The sequence below is a fragment of the Engystomops pustulosus genome, chromosome 1, assembly GCF_040894005.1.
Source record: "Engystomops pustulosus chromosome 1, aEngPut4.maternal, whole genome shotgun sequence".
Lineage (NCBI taxonomy): Eukaryota > Metazoa > Chordata > Amphibia > Anura > Leptodactylidae > Engystomops > Engystomops pustulosus.
Window position 1 is genome coordinate 149,041,260 of NC_092411.1, and position 22,326 is coordinate 149,063,585.

Here is a 22,326-nt window from a genome sequence, read left to right on the forward strand (position 1 = left end):
CATAAACACATAGCTGTAGTGTATTTATTGTACACTACTACACTAATTGTACTGTTTATATTAAAAAAAACATCAGTTATAGGGCTTCTTTTGAGCCCCTTAAAATTCTCTAGGTCCACAGGGAAGTCTACTGAAAACACAAATAACACATCATCAGAATTTTTCTACCTCTGTGTAATAGTATAAATGGAGTGTAAATATATGTAGATATGATTGTACACTTGTACTAATGCCCATAGCTTACTAGTCATATTGTCTACATAAAACACCATAATTTCCAAGGGATAACCTCTATATCATAATACCCATAGTCATCCATTACAAAAAAATAGAGTAGCTGATCACTAATCCTATCATATTCAGCCTTTTCCTATTTCAGCCAATATTAAAAATATCACTAGTGATAAAGCCATTACAACACAAACTCTTCAGTTGATTTCTTTAAATTTTACCAACCACATTAATAGGTGCCATGCAAATCCCATTACAGGCGGTCCCCTGCTTAAGGACACCCGATTTACAGATGCCCCCTAGCTAAAGACGGACTTCTCTACCCACTGTGACTCTTGTGAAGCACTCTGAATGCTTTACTATAGTCCCAATATACTGCATATACAGTATACTGTAATGCTGAGCTGTAAGTTGTAATGAAGCTTTATTGATAATCCTTGTTCCCATTACAGCAAAAAAATTTGAAACTCCAATTGTCACTGGGGCAAAAAAATGTTTTTTTTCTGATGCTACAATTATAAAACATACAGTTTCGACTTACATACAAATTAATACAACTTAAGAACAAACCTATGGACCTATCTTGTACATAACACGGGGGCTGCCTGTATAGCCACAATTACTCCAGTCCTCTTCTAGTTCATTACTGTTCTTATATTGTTTCATGCTGTTGGTAACTTTATTTAATTTTTTTTCAATCTTTTTTTTTTCCTAGGTGAAAAATGCAGCTGCCAATGTGCTCAGGGAAACGTGGCTCATTTACAAACATACAAAACTTGTGAGAAAAATCGACCATGCTAAAGTACGCAAACATCAGCGCAAGTTCCTGCAAGCAATTCACCTGTAAGTGAGACTAGAAGGGAAAGAAAGAAGTAAAGGTCAGTCAAGGGGAGACAAAGGTGATCAGGGTAACCAGATAGGGAAAATGGACGATAAGCTATTAGGATCAAAGGAAAAAAAAAGGTATCACAAGGTAGATCCGAAAAATACAGTAACAATACTATATTAATTATAATTTATGACTTTTCATTGGATTCCTAAGAATGCATTCTTATTTTACACATAAAAACCTACCAGATGAGCATATTTTTACAGCCCATATTCACCAAAATTTAGAAGTACAACATTTCCCAGCTAACCTATTTAACCACCTCTTGGCTGAACAGCACAGACCAAACTCCCCAGCAAAGCTTTCATTTAATATAGAAATGCACAAAGATCCAGCTTCTTGTTCAAACCAGGTAAGCTTTCTTTATTATTTAATCCACCACACAAAAGAATAAAAACAGTCAGTGAATATAATGCAAATGCACAACATTTTATGGGAAGTTCTGAACTGCCATCTGATCCACTTAATTATGATAAACAGGCAAAACAACTGTGCAAAAAACACAGGCAAAACAATTGAAATAACCAGCACCCAGTTTCTTGAATTTTCTAAATGTAAGACACCAGTTAACCTCCTCATCTATCCCCAAGAAACGGCAAAACTGAGCAAAAATATATCTGATCAGGAAGCAACATCATTAAGTGGATCACATGGCAGTTCAGAACTTCCCATAAAACATTTTGGATTTGTATGTTATTTAGTCGTGATTAAGGGTGTTGTGAGCACCAGAAACGCAAAAACTGTTTTTACTTTTTGGGGGTCATTTACTGAGGGTCCGCTTCACGCATTTTCGTCAGGATCCTCGTATTTTTCCGATTTGCGCCATTTTTCCCTGAATTGCCCCAGGATTTTGGCGCACACGATTGGATTGTGCCGCATCGGCGCCGGCTTTCACGCGATGGAAAACGGGGGGCGTGGCTGTCAGAAAACCCGATGAATTCGGAAAAAGTGCAAAAATGTAAAAAAAAAACAAAACGTGTTGCTTGACACGCACTTACCTGAACTAGGAATAGGATAGTGAACTCCGGTGAACTCCGAAGGACTTCAGCGCAGCAGCGACACCTGGTGGACATCGGGCGCACTACCTTAGTGAATCGCCGGAAGACCCGAATCCTCTACTGAGAATGTGCCGCTGGATCGCGACCGGGTGAGTAAATCTGTCCCATTGTGTCACATGTAAAGTCATGGATTAATCATGGATTAACCAATACACATAAAAAGCTTACCTGGTTTGAACCAGAAGCTGGATCTTTGTGCATTTCCATATTCAGCAAAATACAGGTTGAAATGTACTCAGCCTTTAGTGAGGACAGTTCATATGTTGATGTATCTGCGGGTACCAAAAAGTTATTAGAAGTATCATGGACACCATATGTGTCATGATATACATATTTTGCAGTAGGAACTACAAATATGAGAGATCCATCATGATCATGGCTGGACAATGCCCACCTTTAGCATTCTACAATTTCATTATATGTTGGAGACACTAGTCCTCACTTAAAGTGAAATTTGACTTCACATAATTTTTTGGTCCAGCCTTTATTCTGATTCATTCGTTGCATCTTCTTCATTGTTAATAGAGCATCAGCGGCTCATCTATACATAAAAAGCTGTGCTTGGTATTAAACCTGTTAAGATCGGGTGCCCAAGGCAAACTCTTCTGTAATGATGGGTGGAGCATTACAGCTGGGGGCAATTCAGAATGTATTGTAAACAGAAAGGAGATTGACATTTAAAAAGTGTAGAGCAGACATTTTTACCAAAAGAGGTAGATACAGTTTGCAGGAGATATTAATTTAGGCAATTGAGGGCAACTGCCAGGCAGATATGTTTAAATTAATTGTTGTGTGTGTAATATATGCAAGGCTGGAGTCAGCAGGAGCAAGAGTGCATTCTCTATATAAAAAGCAAGCACCTGAGCAGCCATCAAACTCACTGGCATCCCTTTTTCCTACAAGGGCATGTAAACAAAGACTTTTCTTCTACAAACTCATAAAACTGTTATAAACAAGAATGAATGACAAAAATTAAGAAACTAAATCCCACCCATTCCAAAGAACAAAAAAAAAAAATTCAGGAAAAAAAAATAAACATTTCACAAACAATGCAATATAAAGATAGATATTAAATAGCTAGCTATTTATGTAAAGATTATTTCTAATATATAGATAGATAGATAGATAGATAGATAGATAGATAGATAGATAGATAGATAAAATGAAAGAAAGCAGCACGGCAGTTATCCCAGAAAAGACCTGTGCAGCGCTGCGTAATCTGTGTGCGCTATATAAATAAAGAATTATTATTATTATTATTAAAGACACAAAATGTAGTTATGTGCAAAGCTGTAATGGGTCCGGGCAAGGGAAAGGACCCTCCAAATAGCAAATAATGAAAAAAGGCAGCACAAAAAAAATGGTGAAAAATGGTGGGTTTAATCCATAGAAGATGACGTTTCGGCTCGTATACACGTGAGTCTTTCTCTCACGTGAGAAAGGCTCACGTGTATACGAGCCGAAACGTCGTCTTCTATGGATTAAACCCACCGTTTTTCACCATTTTTTTTTGTGCTGCCTTTTTTCATTATTTGCTAGATAGATAGATATATAGATAGATTAGTAGTATTAGTATAGATAGATTGTATTTGCACACACCATACACATACAGCATATACACATCATAGATACAGCATATATACGTTATATAGATATTATTCTTTAGTGTGTCAGATCGGATGATGGAGTCCCCTGACACTGCGGGCCCCATGGCTGTTTTATGGTGGTCACATGACTATCCAGTGTTGATTATGTCACTGTTCAAACAGTTCAACCTATTAGGATGGGTGCCCTGGGCAATTGCCCTGGTTTCCTACCACCCTTGCCAGCAGTCTAGTCTAAAAGCTATCAATGTCTATGGTAAACACTCCCCACAATGAGTACATGGTCCAGTATAAATGCTGCCACCAGTCAATCTTTACCGTACTATATATGCTACCATCAGTCAATCCCCTGTTTAGTATAGTTATTGCTCACGTTAACCTTGTAGTCTAGTGTTATCGCTGCAACCAGTTAATCCTCATTCTAGTATAATCTCTTCCAGGAGTCAGTCCTCAGTCTATCCCTGCTCCGGATGCTGACACAGGTTGTATGAATCAGTGTCAGGACCTAGAGCGGTGCAGGAGCAGGAGAGTAGCCCTGTACTCAAGATATCCGGGTCCTCTCCTGTTACGGATGCTGCTCTGCTCTGGATCCTGATGCCAGCACTTACAACCAGCGTCAGTACACAGAGCAAAAGCTGCAGTGAAAGCGGCGAGAGTTTAGGAGGCAAGGGAAGTTGAGTATTAAATTACTTATTTTTTTTGTCTCCAGGGGGTCTCCAGTGTTATTAGGAGGCCTCATGGAGGCATACGGTATTATTAGTGGGGCTCTCTTGCATTAATAGGGGATCTCAATTTTATTAGGCTGGCTCGTGGGGGTCTTCATTATTATTATTATTAGGGGGCTCTGGGGGGTCTGGTTTCCAGTATTATTAGTGGAGCTTTGGGAGACCAGAATTATTGGGGGGTATCTGGGGGGCCTACAGTATTGTTTGGGGCTTTGAGGGTGTCCAGTATTGTGGTGTTCGCCATTACTGTATGCCCTGGGGTCTTCGTCATTATGGCTTGGCTGCTCTGGGGGCTATATTTTTCCTTTAGCAAGTACCTATGTGCCCGCAATTAAAAAAACCTTTGTACTTACCTTGTTCCAGTGCTCCCCGCGTCTGCGCAGTCAGGGAATGTGGTGTCAGCATACTATACCCCGGCTTCACTGCACATGTGCCATGTTTACAGCACTTGCGCAAGGAAGCCAGGATGTACAGCTATGACTTCAGTGAAGTAGTGCGCAGGTGTGGAGAGGACCAGAGAAAAGTCTGATGCGTCTCGTCAGACCTATCTAGTTAAGTTTTTTTTTATAGTGCCCCAGGACAGACTTTCTAAAGGGCAATTTGGGATGCTAAATCCCATACGGATCTGTGGGTGGTTTAGTGTTCCAAATAAATGTCTTTATTAGTTATTGTCTGAATGCACTATTTGGATTCTGGGTTTGTAATTATGGCTGTAATGTGCTATTATCATTTCCAGGGTGGCTTTTTAAGTTTGTGGTTTGAATTGTGGTTGTTTATGTTTAGTGCCCACAGACATAAAAGTTTGTGCACCCCTGCTATAGACACATCTCTCCAGCCCTTAAAAGACCTGTTTTGTGCTGAATGCTCATTTCCTGCTTGAAGGAGGAATTAACTGTAATCTGTTTTACGCTGCACTTACTACCCGGCTTCCAATGCAACTGTGCAATGCTGCCACCTACTGTACTCTTTATTTCTTCCTCACAGCAGAGAAAAGAAAGATAATTATTGGAGTTGTGGAGCCAGACCATGAGTAGACAGCCACAATATTATTGATAAACACCTAAGGTGGGGCCAAAGCCAGGACCCCCCCTGCCCCTTACTTATCACCTCTGATTATGAATATATCTTATTTTCAATGTAAAAAACATTATAGTCTGCACATTTATTATGTGGTAATATATTATTTTTAACGTATATGGCTGTTATAGCTTTATATCAAAGAGCATTCTGTCCTTTGCTGATGTTCAGGGGAAAATTTGGTATTACAGGCATTTTCTAGACCCTCCATGAGAGCTCAATATATATAAGTTCAGCAACCTGTATCTACGACCGGTAATTATTCTTTTACTGCAGTTGTGTGGCTTTTTTGCCATTACATTTATTATCTTTAGCCTTTTCTCTAAAGGCATTTTTACATAAATATTTTTTTTAATCTGAAGTTTTAATCATCATCTAATTTTTATCTAATCATCATCTAATCTAAGTTTTAATCAGAACAACCATCTGAGCATCTGTGATGCTATGTCTCTATTCGTTCTTTGTACCAGTTTTGTACCAGATTAGGTTGAATAAAGGTCTAGCACCACCAAGCCAAAGCTATTATCATGTAGTTTCACCCAGGGGAAGGCAAAAAAAATCACCATAAGGCATTTGCCAACTAGCCCATAGTAGTGAAAAATTGCAGTCAGGATGAATCCTTGGGTCAATGTCCCATGTTGAAAATCTAGTTTCCATGTTATAATTTTCCTTTCAGGAAACGCATACAGGCTCCTCTTGAACCCAGCTTCTGAACAATCACAGCATCTTGTGGCAGCGAGTTCCATTAGCTCATTGTTAGAACATAAAAGGGGCTGGCCACTTAACCTTATGTTTTTTGTAATATGTGTGTAAGTGTGTGGGGGTGGGCAGGATATTAGGTAATTTACCAATATAAATCTAGTAATAGTTCTGCACCACTTTATTGATATGTGAAGTGAAGCCTCCTTTCTTTTACCTCATCAGCCAGACATTCCTGTCCATAAAATGGCTGCGGATGGAGGGTCATGTGAACTCTAACTAGCAATTGCTCATGGCCAGTTAGAGATCACATGTCTGGCTGATGAGGAGACAGGAGGCATCGACTCATTATCAACCAGGGCAGTGGCGTAACTTAAAGCTGATGGGCCCCAGTGCAGTCTGTGCCAGGCCTCTGACCATAATGTACAGTTTATAGTACTAGTCTTCTCATATGGGAAAGTGACAACATATGGGCCCCCTTAGCCTCTTGGGCCCAGTTGCGACTGCAACTTCTGCACCCCCTCCAGTTACACTTCTGATGCTGCTAAAGAAATAACAAATGATTCAAATAAGCAATATAATAATGTGGTCGTTTGTAAAAGCTATTTTACATATAACTTATACACAAAGTTTATTCAGCTACAAATGTTTGTGCTAATATTACATATTTCAAACCCTAGAATAAAACAGGAAGGATTTGGATGGTATGTAAATACACTAATAATAATTTGAAACCGCTTGAGGCAAAGTCCACATTTGTAGTTTAACCACGGCTTTTATACTATATTTTTTCATACTAGGTAACCTGGAGATCAGTAGGCATAAATAAGTGGACACATATTAAAGGGATTAAAAGCAGTTTTGACCATGAAGACAGGTGGCTGCCCTGGAGATCTATTTAGCCATACCTTTGTGTGTGTTGTTAGTAGTAGCAGCAGAACTGTAAATAATACAGCTATGGCTACAGCTCTATCATTGATACTTGGGGAGGTGTTTTATCCTGAATAGCTTGAATCTGCTCTCTATACTGAGACTGAGACACTCCCATCTGCCCTACTATTCAACAAGGATAATCAAAGTACAGGCAGTCCCCAGGTTAGGTACAGGATAGGTTCTATAGGTTTGTTCTTAAGTTGAATTTGTATGCAAGTCCGAACTGTATATTTTATCATTGTAAGTCCAGACAAATTGTTTTGGGTCTCTGTGACAATTGGATTTTAAAAATGTTGGCTTGTCATAAGAACCAGGATTAACAATAAAGCTTAATTGCAGAAACCTTTAGTAACTGTTACAGCTGTTTATTGTAATCTAGGGCTAAAGTACAGTAAATTATCAACATCGGGTGTTCTTAAGTAGGGTACCGCCTGTACATAGAAAAATAGCTCACCAAAGTCCATATAGGTCACTGTATAGTTAGCATGCCTGGAGTTGTTCACTGGTATCCTACCTAGGATCCTGCTACAGCAACACAGTTATAACAGTATTTCCCTATGACGCAATCAAAATAGCACCCATGGAGTGTATAGGTCCTTCTGTTTTATCGTAGTATAAGTCTAATGATATACATACATAATATGCCACCATACAGTGCCCATGCTTTTTAATGCAATCCACGGGATCGTAGTTTTCCTCTATATGTGAACAGCTCTGCCTAGTGTGAATTTATAAAGCCACCACATACATTTCACATACTGAAAGGGTATCTTTTGTGCAAAACACAAAATAAAAGATAAACATGGCCCAAATATTTAAAAAGGTCAAATATACAAAATGTTACCAGAATATATACACCATTTGGTTTGATTTCAACAGTGTATTCCCAAGTAAACTAGTTGTAAGTCTTGTAATGTTTGTTTAGTGTCCTGTTTGTTAACAGCAACAACAAAAATATTCTGTTGTGTTTTGTCTTTGTTTCACTAAATCATTCCCAACCAGAGCTCAGAAGTAAGTTCCTCACTCCATACCCCACCACGTCTCCAATGAGTAACTTCTCCAGATGTTTTGGTGCTTGCCTGCATGGGAATTTAAATAACTGCAAAGTTGTGGTGTTCATCTCTAAAATCTTGTGGTTTTTCATTCATTCAACGAATGAGAAAACCTGGCTGTTCTTTTTATTTTCCTTTCTCTGAACATTGAGCATACTGCTTTCTGTGATGATGCTAAGATTTATAACCATGATGCCTGAAAGAACGTATTACATTGTACACTGTTTAATGAAGATTAAAGGGGATGTCACCTAATATATGCAGTTTATTGCTCTTAACAGAAGAAACCCAAGCCTCAAGGGCCAGGATATATCCACAACTTATGCACGCTCAATAAGCATTAAATTGCAAATAACCATACTGTTCTATATAAATATACTGTCCGTTGCAAAATTCCCAGAAATCCTTAACTTGCTCTTTATGAAACTAAAAAGTTCTTTCCCTTTTAGAATTTTCTACCGGTCTCCTCCCTTCTAAAACCAGAACCTTTATGAGGGATTGTTTTCTGTAGGACAAACTGTACTCCTTATTGGCACTATTTCTAAACAATGTACCTAGAAGGCTGAAGAAAATTACAAAAGCAGTGAAAATTACAAAAAGAAATTGTTATAGTACTTGTTTTTAATTGCTTTCACTTTGCTGTCACATGCCCTTTATTCTTTCAGTCTGTACAATTACAGTAATACCAAATTTATATTGTTTTGTTTTAATGCCTCTAAAAGAAAAGGCTTGACATTGCCATATTCTATCATGCATACTGTTTGTATGCTTAAGCATAGGAAATTGTGTAAGGGGTAATTTTTTGGTACCAGCTGACAATATTGACACCATTTTAGGACCTGTATGAGCTTTTGATGAATTTTTATTTACGTTTTGGGGTGTCTAAATGGCAAACAAAACTATATTGGAATAGGTATTATTCAATTGAAGCATACATTTTATGGTAATTTTTCTGGCATCTTTAAATGCAGGGAGACCTAACCTGTATATAAATTGAGTTGAAAGACAGACATGAGAGCTTTTGACAGCTTCCCTCTTGTCAGTTTGAGGTTGCTAACATGTAATATAGCAGACACCTGCCCATGAGCACTTTCCATACAGGTTAAATGATATGAAAGAATTCTGCATTGTGTGGCTTTTTTAACCCAGTAACCACACATAGCGTAACTAAACATCATGTTGTCATTAAGGATTTATGGTTACACAGCAGCCACCGGCCTCTAACTGTTGCGAACGGTCCTGGCACCAGTTGTGGAGGTTAATCTGTTAGGTGCCTGTTACTCTGCCCCTCCATGCTGTTGTAGCCCTAACTTAGGCCTACATTTGGCAGTTACTATTACAGTCTGCCAAATAGAATCTGCATATTTACAATATACTGTAATAGAGTTGTATCGCAGTATATTTTATGATTGATCACACCCCATGGGGACTAAAAAGTAGCAAAAAAAATGTAAAAGTTAAACAAAATTTGTGGAAAATCTAAAAATTTGTATCTCAGTGACTTTACCTAGTCGTACAATAAAGGGTTTGAGACATTTGGACTGCACAGATGGATGTAAAAATAAAGCCTCTAAGAAATTGACCCAGATTTGTATTTCTTGTTAATTCTATCACATTTGGAATTTTTTCAGCTTTCCTGTAAATTGCACAGAATACTGTATGCCACTAGAAAGTACAACTTGTCCACAGATAAGAAGCCCTCATATTGCTGAGTAAACAAAAATAATGGAATTAAAAAAACCTAAAACACAAAGAACAGAAAGGGTTTGGAACTGAAGTGAGTTAAAAGTGAGTGTGCCTTCACACAGTCTAAAACTAATTTCACTGACAGTATTATGCATGTGAATCATGCTGGTCTTTGAATCAGGGACCATGGGCAGGCTAGATTTCATGGTCACAGTGCAGAGGTGATAAATGATGCAAAGAGTCTCTTTTTCCCCACAAAACAGAAACAATGAGCTGTAATCATGATTTCAGTTTGGCACAGCTGTTTTGCAGTGAAGAAGGGACTCTTCAGATCTATATATTCTATTATACACATAGTCTCGTCCTCTGGACTGTGGACGGTTCATGAAATCCAGCCAGCACACGGCCGTGAATTGGCCACAGACATGTGCCACTGTCCTAACAGTGTTAGAATGAGGTATACCTTAGCATCCAGACATATCAGGAGCAAACAATTAGGTCACAAAAAGAGATGATCGGACCCGAAGATCCGGTTTGGTGTTCGACTTTGGCCACCAGACCTGGACATATTGGATTGGTGGGCAAACAACCAATCTGGCAAATTGATTCCCCTAGCAACTTCCCGTGGCTAGGATTGGGGGAATCCCCTTGCCAATCATGGCCACAGCTAGTTGTTAGGGGCGTCGACTTGCCAGATTGTCTGTTTGGCGGGCAATCTGGCAATATGTCCGAGTTGGGCAAACGAACCGGCCAATGGTTCCACTCATATCTAGTCATAATACGTAAGCCATAATACAATGAAATAATGAATTCCTACTTCATTTTTATATTTTAATCATATATCAATGTTAATTAGGCATCATGGTTTAAAATCAATCTCTGTCATAATAGGAAGCAGCATATTCACTTTAAGAAAGGGTTGCAGTGGCTGCTGCAGTTTCACTCAAACTTCTGCTTTCTGTTAGAAGCAATGACGATAAAGGGTTAATTCATACTGACGCATGCAAAGATGCTTAACGTACTTCCAATCTCTATCCCATTACAAGTTGTGCAACAGTGTACAGACTTATTTCATACGAAAAGGTCCGGAGTTATGCTATGAAAATAATAACTTTTTGCTCGCTCATTTTCAATTAACTTTGCATGAACTAATACATGAAGAACCTTGACAGCACTGAATCATCCTACTTTTCAGAAATGTTTGTGTGCTGCGAGTGATACTTTTATTTGTTCAGCTTAAATTTTTGGGGTGAGGAAAGATGTCAGTTGCTTTGCATGTGTCATGTGACTGGCTGTTTGGGAGGTAGGTTTGCCATATGAACTTAACTGTTTTGTCACTTCTAGGTTACGCAGTGTGAAGATGGAGCAGAGGAAACTCAATGATCAGGCCAATACCCTGGTAGATTTAGCAAAGGTAAGCTTTACTTTCAAGATGCAGCATTATTGTGCTTGTAATCTATGGGATTTAAGGTATAACAGAGAAATTTATTCCTTTCCCTTTTTCATTTATCATAAATCCACCAATTTCCTACCTCTTTTAAAAAATAAAATAAATATAGCATCATGCACACAAAAATGCATTTTTAATTTTGTAGACTGCAAAGATGAGCAGACATGAGACCTTCCATATTTTTTGTGATCATTGCAGCTGGAACATTCCTGGTATAACATACATGGCATCTCAAGGGAACTTGCCCAATGGAAGTCAGTGGGGCTGTGAGTTAGCCACAGTTGTGTGGCTAATTCACAGCCAAGGCACGAATTCATGTGCATGAGGCTAGCCCTATTAGTATTAGTAGGCATTCATCTTTAGCCAGAGAAAAGCCAGACTTAAATGCTAAGGGTGAATTCAGACACCTATATCTTCTGTTCTACAGCAGCTAAAACCATGGTTTAAAGAAGATAGTTTTCTCTTTCAAACTGGACTTGTGGTTCTGTGAATTAATATGATATGTGCAGCTAAAGGCATAGTTGGGAAGGCAAGCTGCAGATAAAGGATGCGTTCACACGTCCCATTTTGTGGATCCATTGCAGAAATGCATTTTACATGATTCATAGGTATATAACCTGTTACTATATGTTTGTTTGGTTTTAATTAGAAGTGTAATAATTTGTCTTCCATTAACAATAAAAACTCTTTCAAACCTGCAAAAAAACTTTTACAACTGAGTAGTCGGTTACCTGACCTAATTGTGGTGTGATGAGACATTGTCCACTCACCTCACCATGACCAGGTGCAATAGACCTCTTTGAGGGCTGTGATCTTGACGCAAATTTTGCCAGATCACATGTCCAGCACCAAAATTTAAGCTACTTCCCTCAACCACCTGACAAAAAGTACTGGAAAGCAGCTGGGGTGTGGTACGGGGACACTGCAACTATTTGTAATTTGTTGATGGATAATAAAACTTTAAAACAACATAATTACTTAGTAATTGAAATGGGGAGGTATGCTTTAATTAAAGATGTTAAGCAGTAAACAGGGACTTGACATTTCACCAGTTGGATACCAGTCAGTTCACTTACATTCTTCCGGTTGAAGTTCAATGTATTAATTTCTCCAACTTGACAATATTTTCTTATACCTACTTGCATTCAGCACATCTTACCTTACAAAAGATGATGGACTACATTTATTAAAGTGTTTGCACCAGTCTGCGAACTGCTTGCACATGTAGTGTCTGTGCCAGCCGCGGCTTCACTGTGTCTAACAAGACAGAAAAATGTGCACCAAAAGAGGCGTGTTTCTGCTTAGTCAGACTGTGCGCCACAATTAATTCTGTCTGCAACATGAACAAAGTGCACCAAAAAAAATTGGTGCACACTTACCAAGCAGTGCAGGGGGTGCCAGATTCATGAAGACTGTGCACCACAATTCATGAATCTGGCACATTCTGCATACTAAACAGGCAAACTGCGCATAGTACAGTTTTCACAGTTTTTGATAAATGTGGGCTGATTTATTCTAAAACAAAAACCTTTATGTTAGAGCAACCATACATATCATGTATGATCTGCATATTTTGGTTTTTATTTTGCTCAGTGTAACGTCTATACACAGTATAACTGAGCTGAGTAAGCAAGCCCTCAAGAAATTATCCTTTTTTTTTTAAACAGTTTTTATTCGTAGGAAAAAAGTAACATACAGTTGTTGCCTCTTGGGCCTTCCGTTTACAAAAACATTAGCGGCGGGGTTAGAGTAAAAGCTTTAAACTGTAAAAAAATTTGTTCAAGGTGGCGAATAGGACATCCCAGTTCACCCTGTTGATTGCTTTTTCAGTGTCAATGGTGATAAAAGTTGCAAGGACTTGCTCTATTTCACATATTTGGATGAGGTTTATTAATTTCCTTGTGTTGTCAGAGGTTTGTCTTCCGCTCATGAAGCCTAATTGGTCGTGGGGGGATTAATCCAGGAAGTGTAATTTTTATTCTGTTAGCTAGTATACACATGTTGATGTCCTCATTTAATAAAGCTATAGGGCGGAAGTTAGCTGGGTTGTCTGTTGGTTTACCTGGTTCTAGTAGGGTTACTACCATAGAGGAAAGCATATATTCAGGAAATTCCCCTCGATTGGTCGCAGCCTCAAGACTTGTGTTAGATATGGGGACACAATGTTGGCAGATTTTTTATAATAGGTTCCCGGAAGCCGTCAGGGCCAGGGGCTATATAAGATGGGGACAATTTTATTGTTTGAATTACCTCGCTTGTTGTAATGGGGGAGTTAAGTTTTAGAAGTTGTTTGGCTGTTAATTTCGGAACGGAAAGGGTTGCTTGGTAATTCTGGATTTGTTCCTGGGAGGGTATAACACTATGGGCGTCTTTATTTAAGTTATAGAGTTTGTTATAATATTCCAAGAATGTATTAGCAATTCTTCTCGGATCCATTACTTTTGCTTCTGTTTGGGGTGAGTTAAATATGGGATGTTGGATTTTAAGAGTCGATTTTTTTATTTTTTTAGCAAGGAGGAATCCTGCTTTTTGGTCTTGTAAGTTGTATTTTATTTTGAGTTTATGGAGCATTCCTACATGTCTGTCCAATAAATGATCTCGTAGGTGGTCTCTTTCTTTGTTTAGTGCTTCTAGGGTTGCTTGTGAGAATGTTTTTTTGTTTTTTTGCGTTTTCCAATTGTCTGATTATCCACAGGGAGGAGTTGATTTCTTTCTCTCTTGTTTTTTGAATTTTTTTTCCCTAATTTTATGATGTCATCTTTGATGTAGTCCTTGTACATGAGCCAGATTGAGAATATATCAGCTTCTCCGTTGTCATTAAATGAAAGGAATTCGCTGAGGGCAAGCTCAATATTAGCTGAGTTTAGTGGGTGGGTGATGGAGGACATATCTGCCTTCCAGATGTAGTCATTTTGGTTAGATTATTGTTCTGTTAATGTCAGTTTTACTGGAGCATGGTCTGAGGTTAATTAATCCTATGAGGGAAGATAATGAGCGGTCAATTAGAGATTTGTCTGTTATTATCATGTCCATGTGTGAGTATGTTTTGTGCCTGGGTGAGAAATATGTAAAATCTTTTTCAGACGTATGTTGTATACCCCATATGTCGTAGAGTTAATTTTCCCATAGGATCTTGCTAAGAGCGGAGGGTCTATTCGTTCTGTTAGAGGTGGTGTCCTCTACATGTTGGATGACAGTGTTAAAATCCCTGCAAAATGTAGTGGAGCCTTTTTTGACCTTGTTCATTTTTCTTATAAGACGTTTAAGGAAGGAGATTTGTCCGTTGTTGGAGGCATATAAATTGACGATAGTGTTGATTTTGCATACTAAGATTATATAGCGACTATCCGGGTCGATATCTAATATCTAAGTGTAAGACCTTAGCAGATAGTGAAGATTTGAGGGCTATGAGAAGGCACCTTTTTTTGGGGGGGGATGGGTGGAATAATTTAGGTGGGTTGAGGGAATTAGCATGGCTTTCTTGGATACAAAAGTCACATTTCTAGTTTTGGGCTTCTTTCCAGAGAAGTGACCTCTTGAATGGGCTGTTAAGCCCTTTGGCGATTAGGGAAAGAATAGTTAAGCCCATTGTGTTATTACAATCTGGTTGCTATGTGTAAAGATAGTTGCTCCATCAACAGCATGGTTGAGAATATGCATAGCTTAATAGGCCAACATTAAATATAACATACAGGATAAACAGAGTAACAAATAAAATGATTTTTGGTACCGGTAAAAAGGAATGGGGATTATAGTTCCCGTGGAAGCGTGGTAGGGAAACAGAGAGTCCCCAATAATTGTTGGTAGTCATGCAAGACTATGGCAAGATAGACAGGGAGATCATTTGGTTTTCCATTCTGATTTAAGTCGATTTTGGCAAGGTGGCCTTGGGAGAGTCGGGATGTCATCTTTGGAAACGCCCCAGGAATCTAGTAGTTCCAATCCTTCTTCTACTGACTTGATAGCCTCAATAGAGTTGTTACATTTGACCTGGATCTTAGTAGTAAAGCCCCACCTGTAGGAGATTTCTTTTTCTCTGTGGAGTGGGGAGCATCTTCTTCCTAGCTTGTAGAGTTGCTGCAGTGGCTAACAGTAGTTATCTGTGAATGTGAGACTGAGATAAACAGACAGACAGACAGGGGGAACACATCCCTCCCCCCTTGCTTGGGGAGATGGTGACAGAGGCAGAGACACACAGGTGACACGTGTTGCTTAGTGCTCCACCTCATTCCTTCACCAGCCCAGAGCATTCAAATAAACTTTATTATATATAGTGATATCCTGCGACTGCCCCTCACAATCTACATACACATGTGACTGATGACATAAGAGAACACATGATGCCATATATGTCCTTTACATAAAGCTGATGATAAAGCTAGAATGTGCAACTTAATGTAAAGATAGTCTTCAGTGAGGGGGAAGTATTGCAGAGTCGAGCTACAGCTGTCATTCAAAGAGTTGTACAATGTCTATTCTAGTCGGAGGTCATCGACCAAAGACAGCCAGCACATGGCAATGACTGTGTTCATATACACTTATTATATTTTTTCATTAATTTGCATTCACAGTTTGATGGAATCATAAGGGGCTGAGAGGGTTTGTAGTTTCCTTGACTCGGATAATAGTAGATCTTTTACATAGTAGAACGTAAAACTGGCCAATACATCCCGCGGGACCGAGTCAGGAAGATTGCTTGGTTTCGGTACGCGATGGGCGCTATCGATGCAGAGTTCGTATTCTGCTAGGTTGGGGAGGAGAGATTTGGTCAATTGCTGTATATATGATTTTACATGCGCATTTGGCACGTTTTCAAGAATACCTCTGAACTTGATATTGTTGCGTCTTTCTCTGTCTTCAGTGTTAATGATTTTTGCTTGAATAGCCGACACAGATTCCTCCAATGAGTTATGAGAGTCCACTAGTTCATTGTGGGCATGTATAAAGGAGGTTAATTAGTCTTCAGACTGTGTCACCCTGACTTCTGAAGTGACAAATAATATTTGTCAGTCTATGCCCTCAGGCTGAGGCCAGATAGCTTGCCCACAGATCCCATGATGCCTTGGGTTCTCTCTCAGATTCAGCATTAAATCCATTTAGTTTCCCACAAGTAAATCCAGGGAACACTGCACAGTGCACATGTATGTATGTATGTATATGGTGACCAGCCTGGCAGCTTTCATCACATGCAGGAGCAGAGATCATGTAATAAGTGAAAGAAACATAAGTAAACCAGTTACATGAAGTCTCTAGCCTGTTCTGTGTGACCATTAAGGGTTAATAGCTTATCTGCACAGCGATGATATTGCCGATGACAAGGTGGAGGAGGGGAGCAGCATGAAGAGCAGAGACAGACAGAGAAAGTTATGTATAATCACAGACTGGGATGGAGGGACTGTTAGGGAACAGGGAGATCTTGTACCTTACTATTCTGTGCAAGAGACATCTGTATCCACTGTCTGAAACACATCCAGCTTTGCTACATACACTGTCACATGGCCTCCTCCTTTGTGAGCATGGAACAGCAGCTCCTCCCCTCCCATGAAACCGTCAAATAGACAAACTATGGATTCCAGGGCTTGTCAGCACATGGAGAGGAAGCAGCTATTGCAGCTATAAGGTAATCTGAGGGGGATAGCAAGGAAACTATTGAATATAGGTAACAAAGATAATAGGCAAAGTTGTTTTACATCCAAGGAGCTATTGATTTGTTTGATTTGAAAAAAAAAAGAAAAACCTTTACAGTTACACTTTAACTGCCTGTATCTCAGCTTCTGTAACTTACATAACCACAAGTTTCATGAAAGTAATCATTCTCATTTATAAAGGAAATCTACTATAAAAAAAAAAGCACTATAGACCAGGGACACTTAATCATAGATCCATGCCCTGTGATTGTGGTATCTTATATTTGGTTTCCATTACCTTCTTCCATTTAAAATCAACTTTTAAAATTATGCTAATGAGTCACAATGCTGTTACACTGTCTTCACCTCCTTCCTGTGTCTGAGCTGGTCTTGTAATGCAGAGGGGAGTTACAGGAGGCAGAGAGCACTGAAGCGATTCATGAGAAGAATCTGACCATAGTCAGAAGATTTACAGTTGGATCAAAGGGCAACTAGAATTGTAAACACCAGGACTGACAGAGACAGGTTGAAATTATATCTTTGAAATGCTGTATTTTTGTTAATAACATTGACTTAGAGAATGTGTTCTTTTGTTATCCTGAGTATATTTGAGAACATTGTCTTCATGGGAATACCCCTTTCAAAATAAAAAAGAACTCACACATACCTTCGCCCTTGTTTTCATTCTTCCTTGGCACTCCCTGTTACTACCGACTTTTATATACAGAGGCCAGGGGCAACGTGCATCTACATATTCTTTTTACATGCAGAGGGCTGCGGTTACGTACACGTACAGCCGTGCTACTTCTACTGCTCTGAAACTAGTGGCTGTACATGCGTGTCATCGCTGGCATCTGCCACGGGAGAATGAGAGTGGGGAGCGAGGTAAGTATACATTCTTTTTTTCTTTGTAAAGACTGCCTATCCATATATTAAAAAAATAACTATTCCGGGGCAACCCCTTTAATGAAGAAGTGAAAAAAGTATAAAAATGCTAATTATGTGCAAAGTAAACATTGTACATTATAATCCTTTCTGTGGAAATAGAATTTTAACTATTAGGGGGCATTAGACTGGATCTTTCCATTGTGGAACAGTCTCCAAACTCTGTAAGTAACATCTTGTAAAATGCAATTAGGTTTTACTAACGCGTTGTGGAGTTTCCTGTACAATAGTATTAACTTTTCAGTTTTTTTTTCACAGACGCAGAATGTTATGTATGATCTAATGTCTGAATTGCAAGAAAGAAATGATGACCTTGAGAAGAGAATTATTACACTGGAGACCAAGATTGACTCCTTAAATGGTTCCCTCCATGCTCTTCCAGGGCTGATTGCTCAGGCTCTGCTCCGAGAGCAGGGAGAACTTTTCCTTATGCGTTCCCACAGACCATTTCCCCCTTCTAATAGCTCGGACAATTCATGGACCCCCCCACGTAGACGTACCTCACCTTCCACTGCCCCGCACACCTCTTCAGACAGCGGCTGAAGAGCAAAAGGACAGATGGAGTTACGGTGGGAGTGGTGGAGTGAAGACTTAACAAGCTCACCTTTTATCCATAGCCACTATGTGGTTTGATTATGTCAGCTTTTTTTCTTAAAAGCCTTGGATATTTGTTAACCCCTGAGGGTTCTTTGAAAATGCTGGAGTGAAAGTTCTATCAAAAACTAAAAAATATATATAAAAATGTTTGTGTAAACACGCACACGAGAGTACGCGCAGTGGCGCGATTATCCCTCTCTCTGTCACAGGCTGACCCTGTACAGTGATGGGGTATAGTCCAGTCTAGATAAGTTTCTAAATCAGTCTGTTAAACCCTTCCCAAATTCTATTTATTTTCTTTAAAAGAGCTTATAAAGCTGACTGTCATGGGTAACTATCTCTACTCTAAGCCTTGCAGATTCCTGTTTTTAAAAAACAATGAGCAGTCAGCCATATTTTTTTAACATCCCCGCCAAAGGAAAAAAACTATGTACATATATATAGGAATGAAGGTAGTGAAATAAATATATATTTTAAAGAGCCACATATGAATGGGGTGGGATTGCATGTAACCTGGTTATTGTCAGAGGGATATTAAACATTCAACTGACATGAAGAGGTTTGTAAGTGGTTGGTCTTAAATACGTGTGTGTGTTTACATATATAAATATGTATATATAAATATATTCATATATATTTATATATATAGAGGTATAGAAGATTAAAAACTGTATTTTTTTATTCTTTTGTTGCTGGAGTGGTGTCATTTACCAGTGTTACTGCCCCAGTAGCTGGCAGGCAGTTGTGTAGAGTGGCGAGGGTGGATGGTTTATGAGATTAGCATCTGGTTCTTTAGAAAACAAGCAACAAAGGTTCAGAACTACAGTTTTAAATGTATACATATCATATGTATGTCCATGTCATTAAGCTCAACAGAAAATGTTAAGGGGCCGAAACACTTTCAAGTGTTTAAGATATGTTGGAAACATTGTTTAATGTGTGTTACATTTCTACATGCAACAAAATGAAAAATTCATGGAATAATGTTTCTATCATGACCTTCGAAATGAGGGGTTGAGAGATATTGCACTGGGACAGTCCATGAAATATAGTCTAATATGTGCAAGTTCTCAATAACTTTCTTGCTCCAGTACCTGAGGGTTCAGCCACATGTGGCATTTGTACTATGTTTACAAACCTAATTCAAACGCCCGGCTGCGGGGCCTGGCCCTATCACATATGGGATGTTTGTAAAAGTAATACAAATGCCACTTATGGCCACATCCTAAGACTGGTAATGAATATAAAATAAGGAAGAACAATTGCCATGTTAAATACTCCTCTAAAGTAATAAACATGGTAATATAATAATTTTGTTTTGTTTTTTTAATGTAAGATCATATAACTTGTAGAAGAACCAGATCTAATCTGCACTTGACACCAAGCCCATAAACTAGCCCATATTGCACCCCTAGGGTAGTACGGGCTCAATGATGTTCCATTAGGAGGTTTTTAGTCTTCCAAAGAACACTGTATCTTTTGCAATGGTTGAGTCATATCTTAGGCCATTTAAACATAAAGGATGTGTCAGAACCCACTGAATTGATTCTGGGTACAGTGTCTGGTGGTTGTTAACCATACCCATAGCTTCTCTGTTGGAGGTGTGATTGACGGATGCTTTGCAAAGTCGATTTCCTAGGCGAGAGCGGTGTGTGTTTTATGGATACCTGAGAGGTTTCATCTTGCTTCTGAGCTGGAGGTTTTCATTTGTGGGTTGGTCAGCTATAAAGGTGGTATCCAGAAAACACAAATAGGAGTCAAAGTAGAAAGTTTAACTCGCCCTGAGTGATCTGAGGATTGGATAATTAAGTTGTGATTTGTATTTCTTATGTCTGTCTGTGTTTTCTGGATGTCACCATCGCAGCTAACTGGCTCAGCAGTCCATCAATTAAACCACATCTCAAAATGCCCAGCTCAGAAGCAAAATGAAACCACTCAGATTTCCACAAAACACACCAAGCTCAGTGAAAGAGCGCCCAAAGGAATCAGCTCTACAAAGCAGCTGTCCAGGAGAGAAGACCTGGGTTTGGTTGGCAAGCTCAGAGCTAGCCAGAGGCTTCAGACATGTATGATTACAGAAGTAAAAAAAAGTGGCTTTGGACTGAGCTCTCCAATGCTAAGCAAAAAACAATATTTGAAAATATTTAGCCAATTTCAACAGCTAATTTCCTCTTCAGTGGAATCCTACTTTAGAGCACTTGATCCTTTGAGTAATAAAACACAAGTTAGGTTATGTTCACTTCTTATTCAGTGTGTACACTAGGAAAGTTCCTGATGTACATGCTGAATATGTCCATGGACATATACTGACTTCCTTTTGAACACATACAGGAGGAAAGACAGTGAAAAGTGTAGTAGACTTTGTATATTCATCCTTCTTCCTGCGTTAGAAAAGGATTCGTTCAGTGGAGGCCATTATAACCTACGGGGGATGGATGCCACTATATGAAATCTATCATTGGCTTCTGCTGAATGAATACCTTGGATGTTTCCTCAGTGATGTAACTTTCCATGTAAGAACAGTAACATTACTGGGGAAACACCATGAACATAGACAGGAGCAAGTCATTGTCTGCCTCTTACTGGAGGAATGGGCTAAACAGGAGAACACATCCCACTGTATGTGCATACAGTCTCCATTGTACCAATATTTTTAGAATCCTTCTGACATATCCTTACAATGGAGGGAGTAAATCAAGGTGTGAACATATCCGTATGATGGATCTTATTGGGAAGAGTTTCTGAATTATTATTTTTTAAATATATATATATATATATATATATGTATATATATATATATATATATATATATATATATATATGTTATAAAGACCCTGCTTTGCTATATTTTTTTATTGCTCCAATGCATTCTAAATAAAAACTGAAGCAACTATATAAAAAGTGGCAATGACCAATATCTCCATTTTCTTCAGATCCTAGATAAATCTGTGTGTCTCTATGGTAACAAACAGTTCACAAATGCTGTATAGCATAACCCATGGTCTCTCTACATATTAATAAAAAGAATAGGTGGCATACTAAAGGGAGCAGGACTTTGTCCCCATGGGGGCACACAGACCTTCAAAAGTTTTGTAAACCTAAAAGTAATGGATATTGTTAAACATGGCTACATACAAAGTTGTTTCACTTTTTTATATCTAAGAGTAATGCAAAAATATGTTGTAAAGGGGTAGTTTGCCTTTAGCAGGAACATTTTCCTGTGCAGGTTCTTATAGATGTCAAAGAGAATATGTAGTAGCCAAAGGTTCAGGTGGGTGCAATTTATTTGTACTTGTTACTTGTATCCTGTGAATAAAAATTTGATACAATTCAATTTCCTTAATTATGAAATATACAAGTGAAAGAGAAAGAAAACTAAAGAAACACTATATCACATATTGCAATATTATAAAATATTAGAGGAAATTGTAGCTAGAATGAATTTTAATTTTAATATTTTTACATATAGTCTGACAATAAGGAAATGGAATTTGCAGCATGACGCCTCTAATTAGACCTAGATACAATGGAATTCATAAAGTAAATGGTTATAACATGACAATGTGTACAAATGAAAGGATGAGTGCTGGGTTCAGTACAGCATTGTGTGAAAATATATATTCCATCCGTAAAAAAAGCAACATTATACTGATTGGAAATGCTACTATTGTGTAACTATTCTGTATTTTAATTGATAAAAGCAGGAAAACTGGGGAAGCATGTATACTAGGAGAATGTTTAAATATGGGGCAC

At 38.6% G+C, this 22,326-nt stretch overlaps 1 protein-coding gene across 2 annotated transcripts in view; it reads left to right on the forward strand.

The window, feature by feature from the left end:
• KCNN1 (potassium calcium-activated channel subfamily N member 1) overlaps positions 1-21,384 on the forward strand; it is a 119,924-nt gene extending 98,540 nt beyond the window's left edge. For both annotated transcript variants that reach the window (XM_072110225.1, XM_072110216.1), the window contains exons 7-9: positions 947-1,074; positions 11,299-11,368; positions 18,235-21,384. In XM_072110225.1, coding sequence (XP_071966326.1) covers positions 947-1,074; positions 11,299-11,368; positions 18,235-18,519 — 483 coding nt within the window. In that variant the 3' untranslated portion in view covers positions 18,520-21,384. The remainder of the gene's footprint in view (positions 1-946; positions 1,075-11,298; positions 11,369-18,234) is intronic.
• The last annotated feature ends 942 nt before the right edge of the window (positions 21,385-22,326 follow it).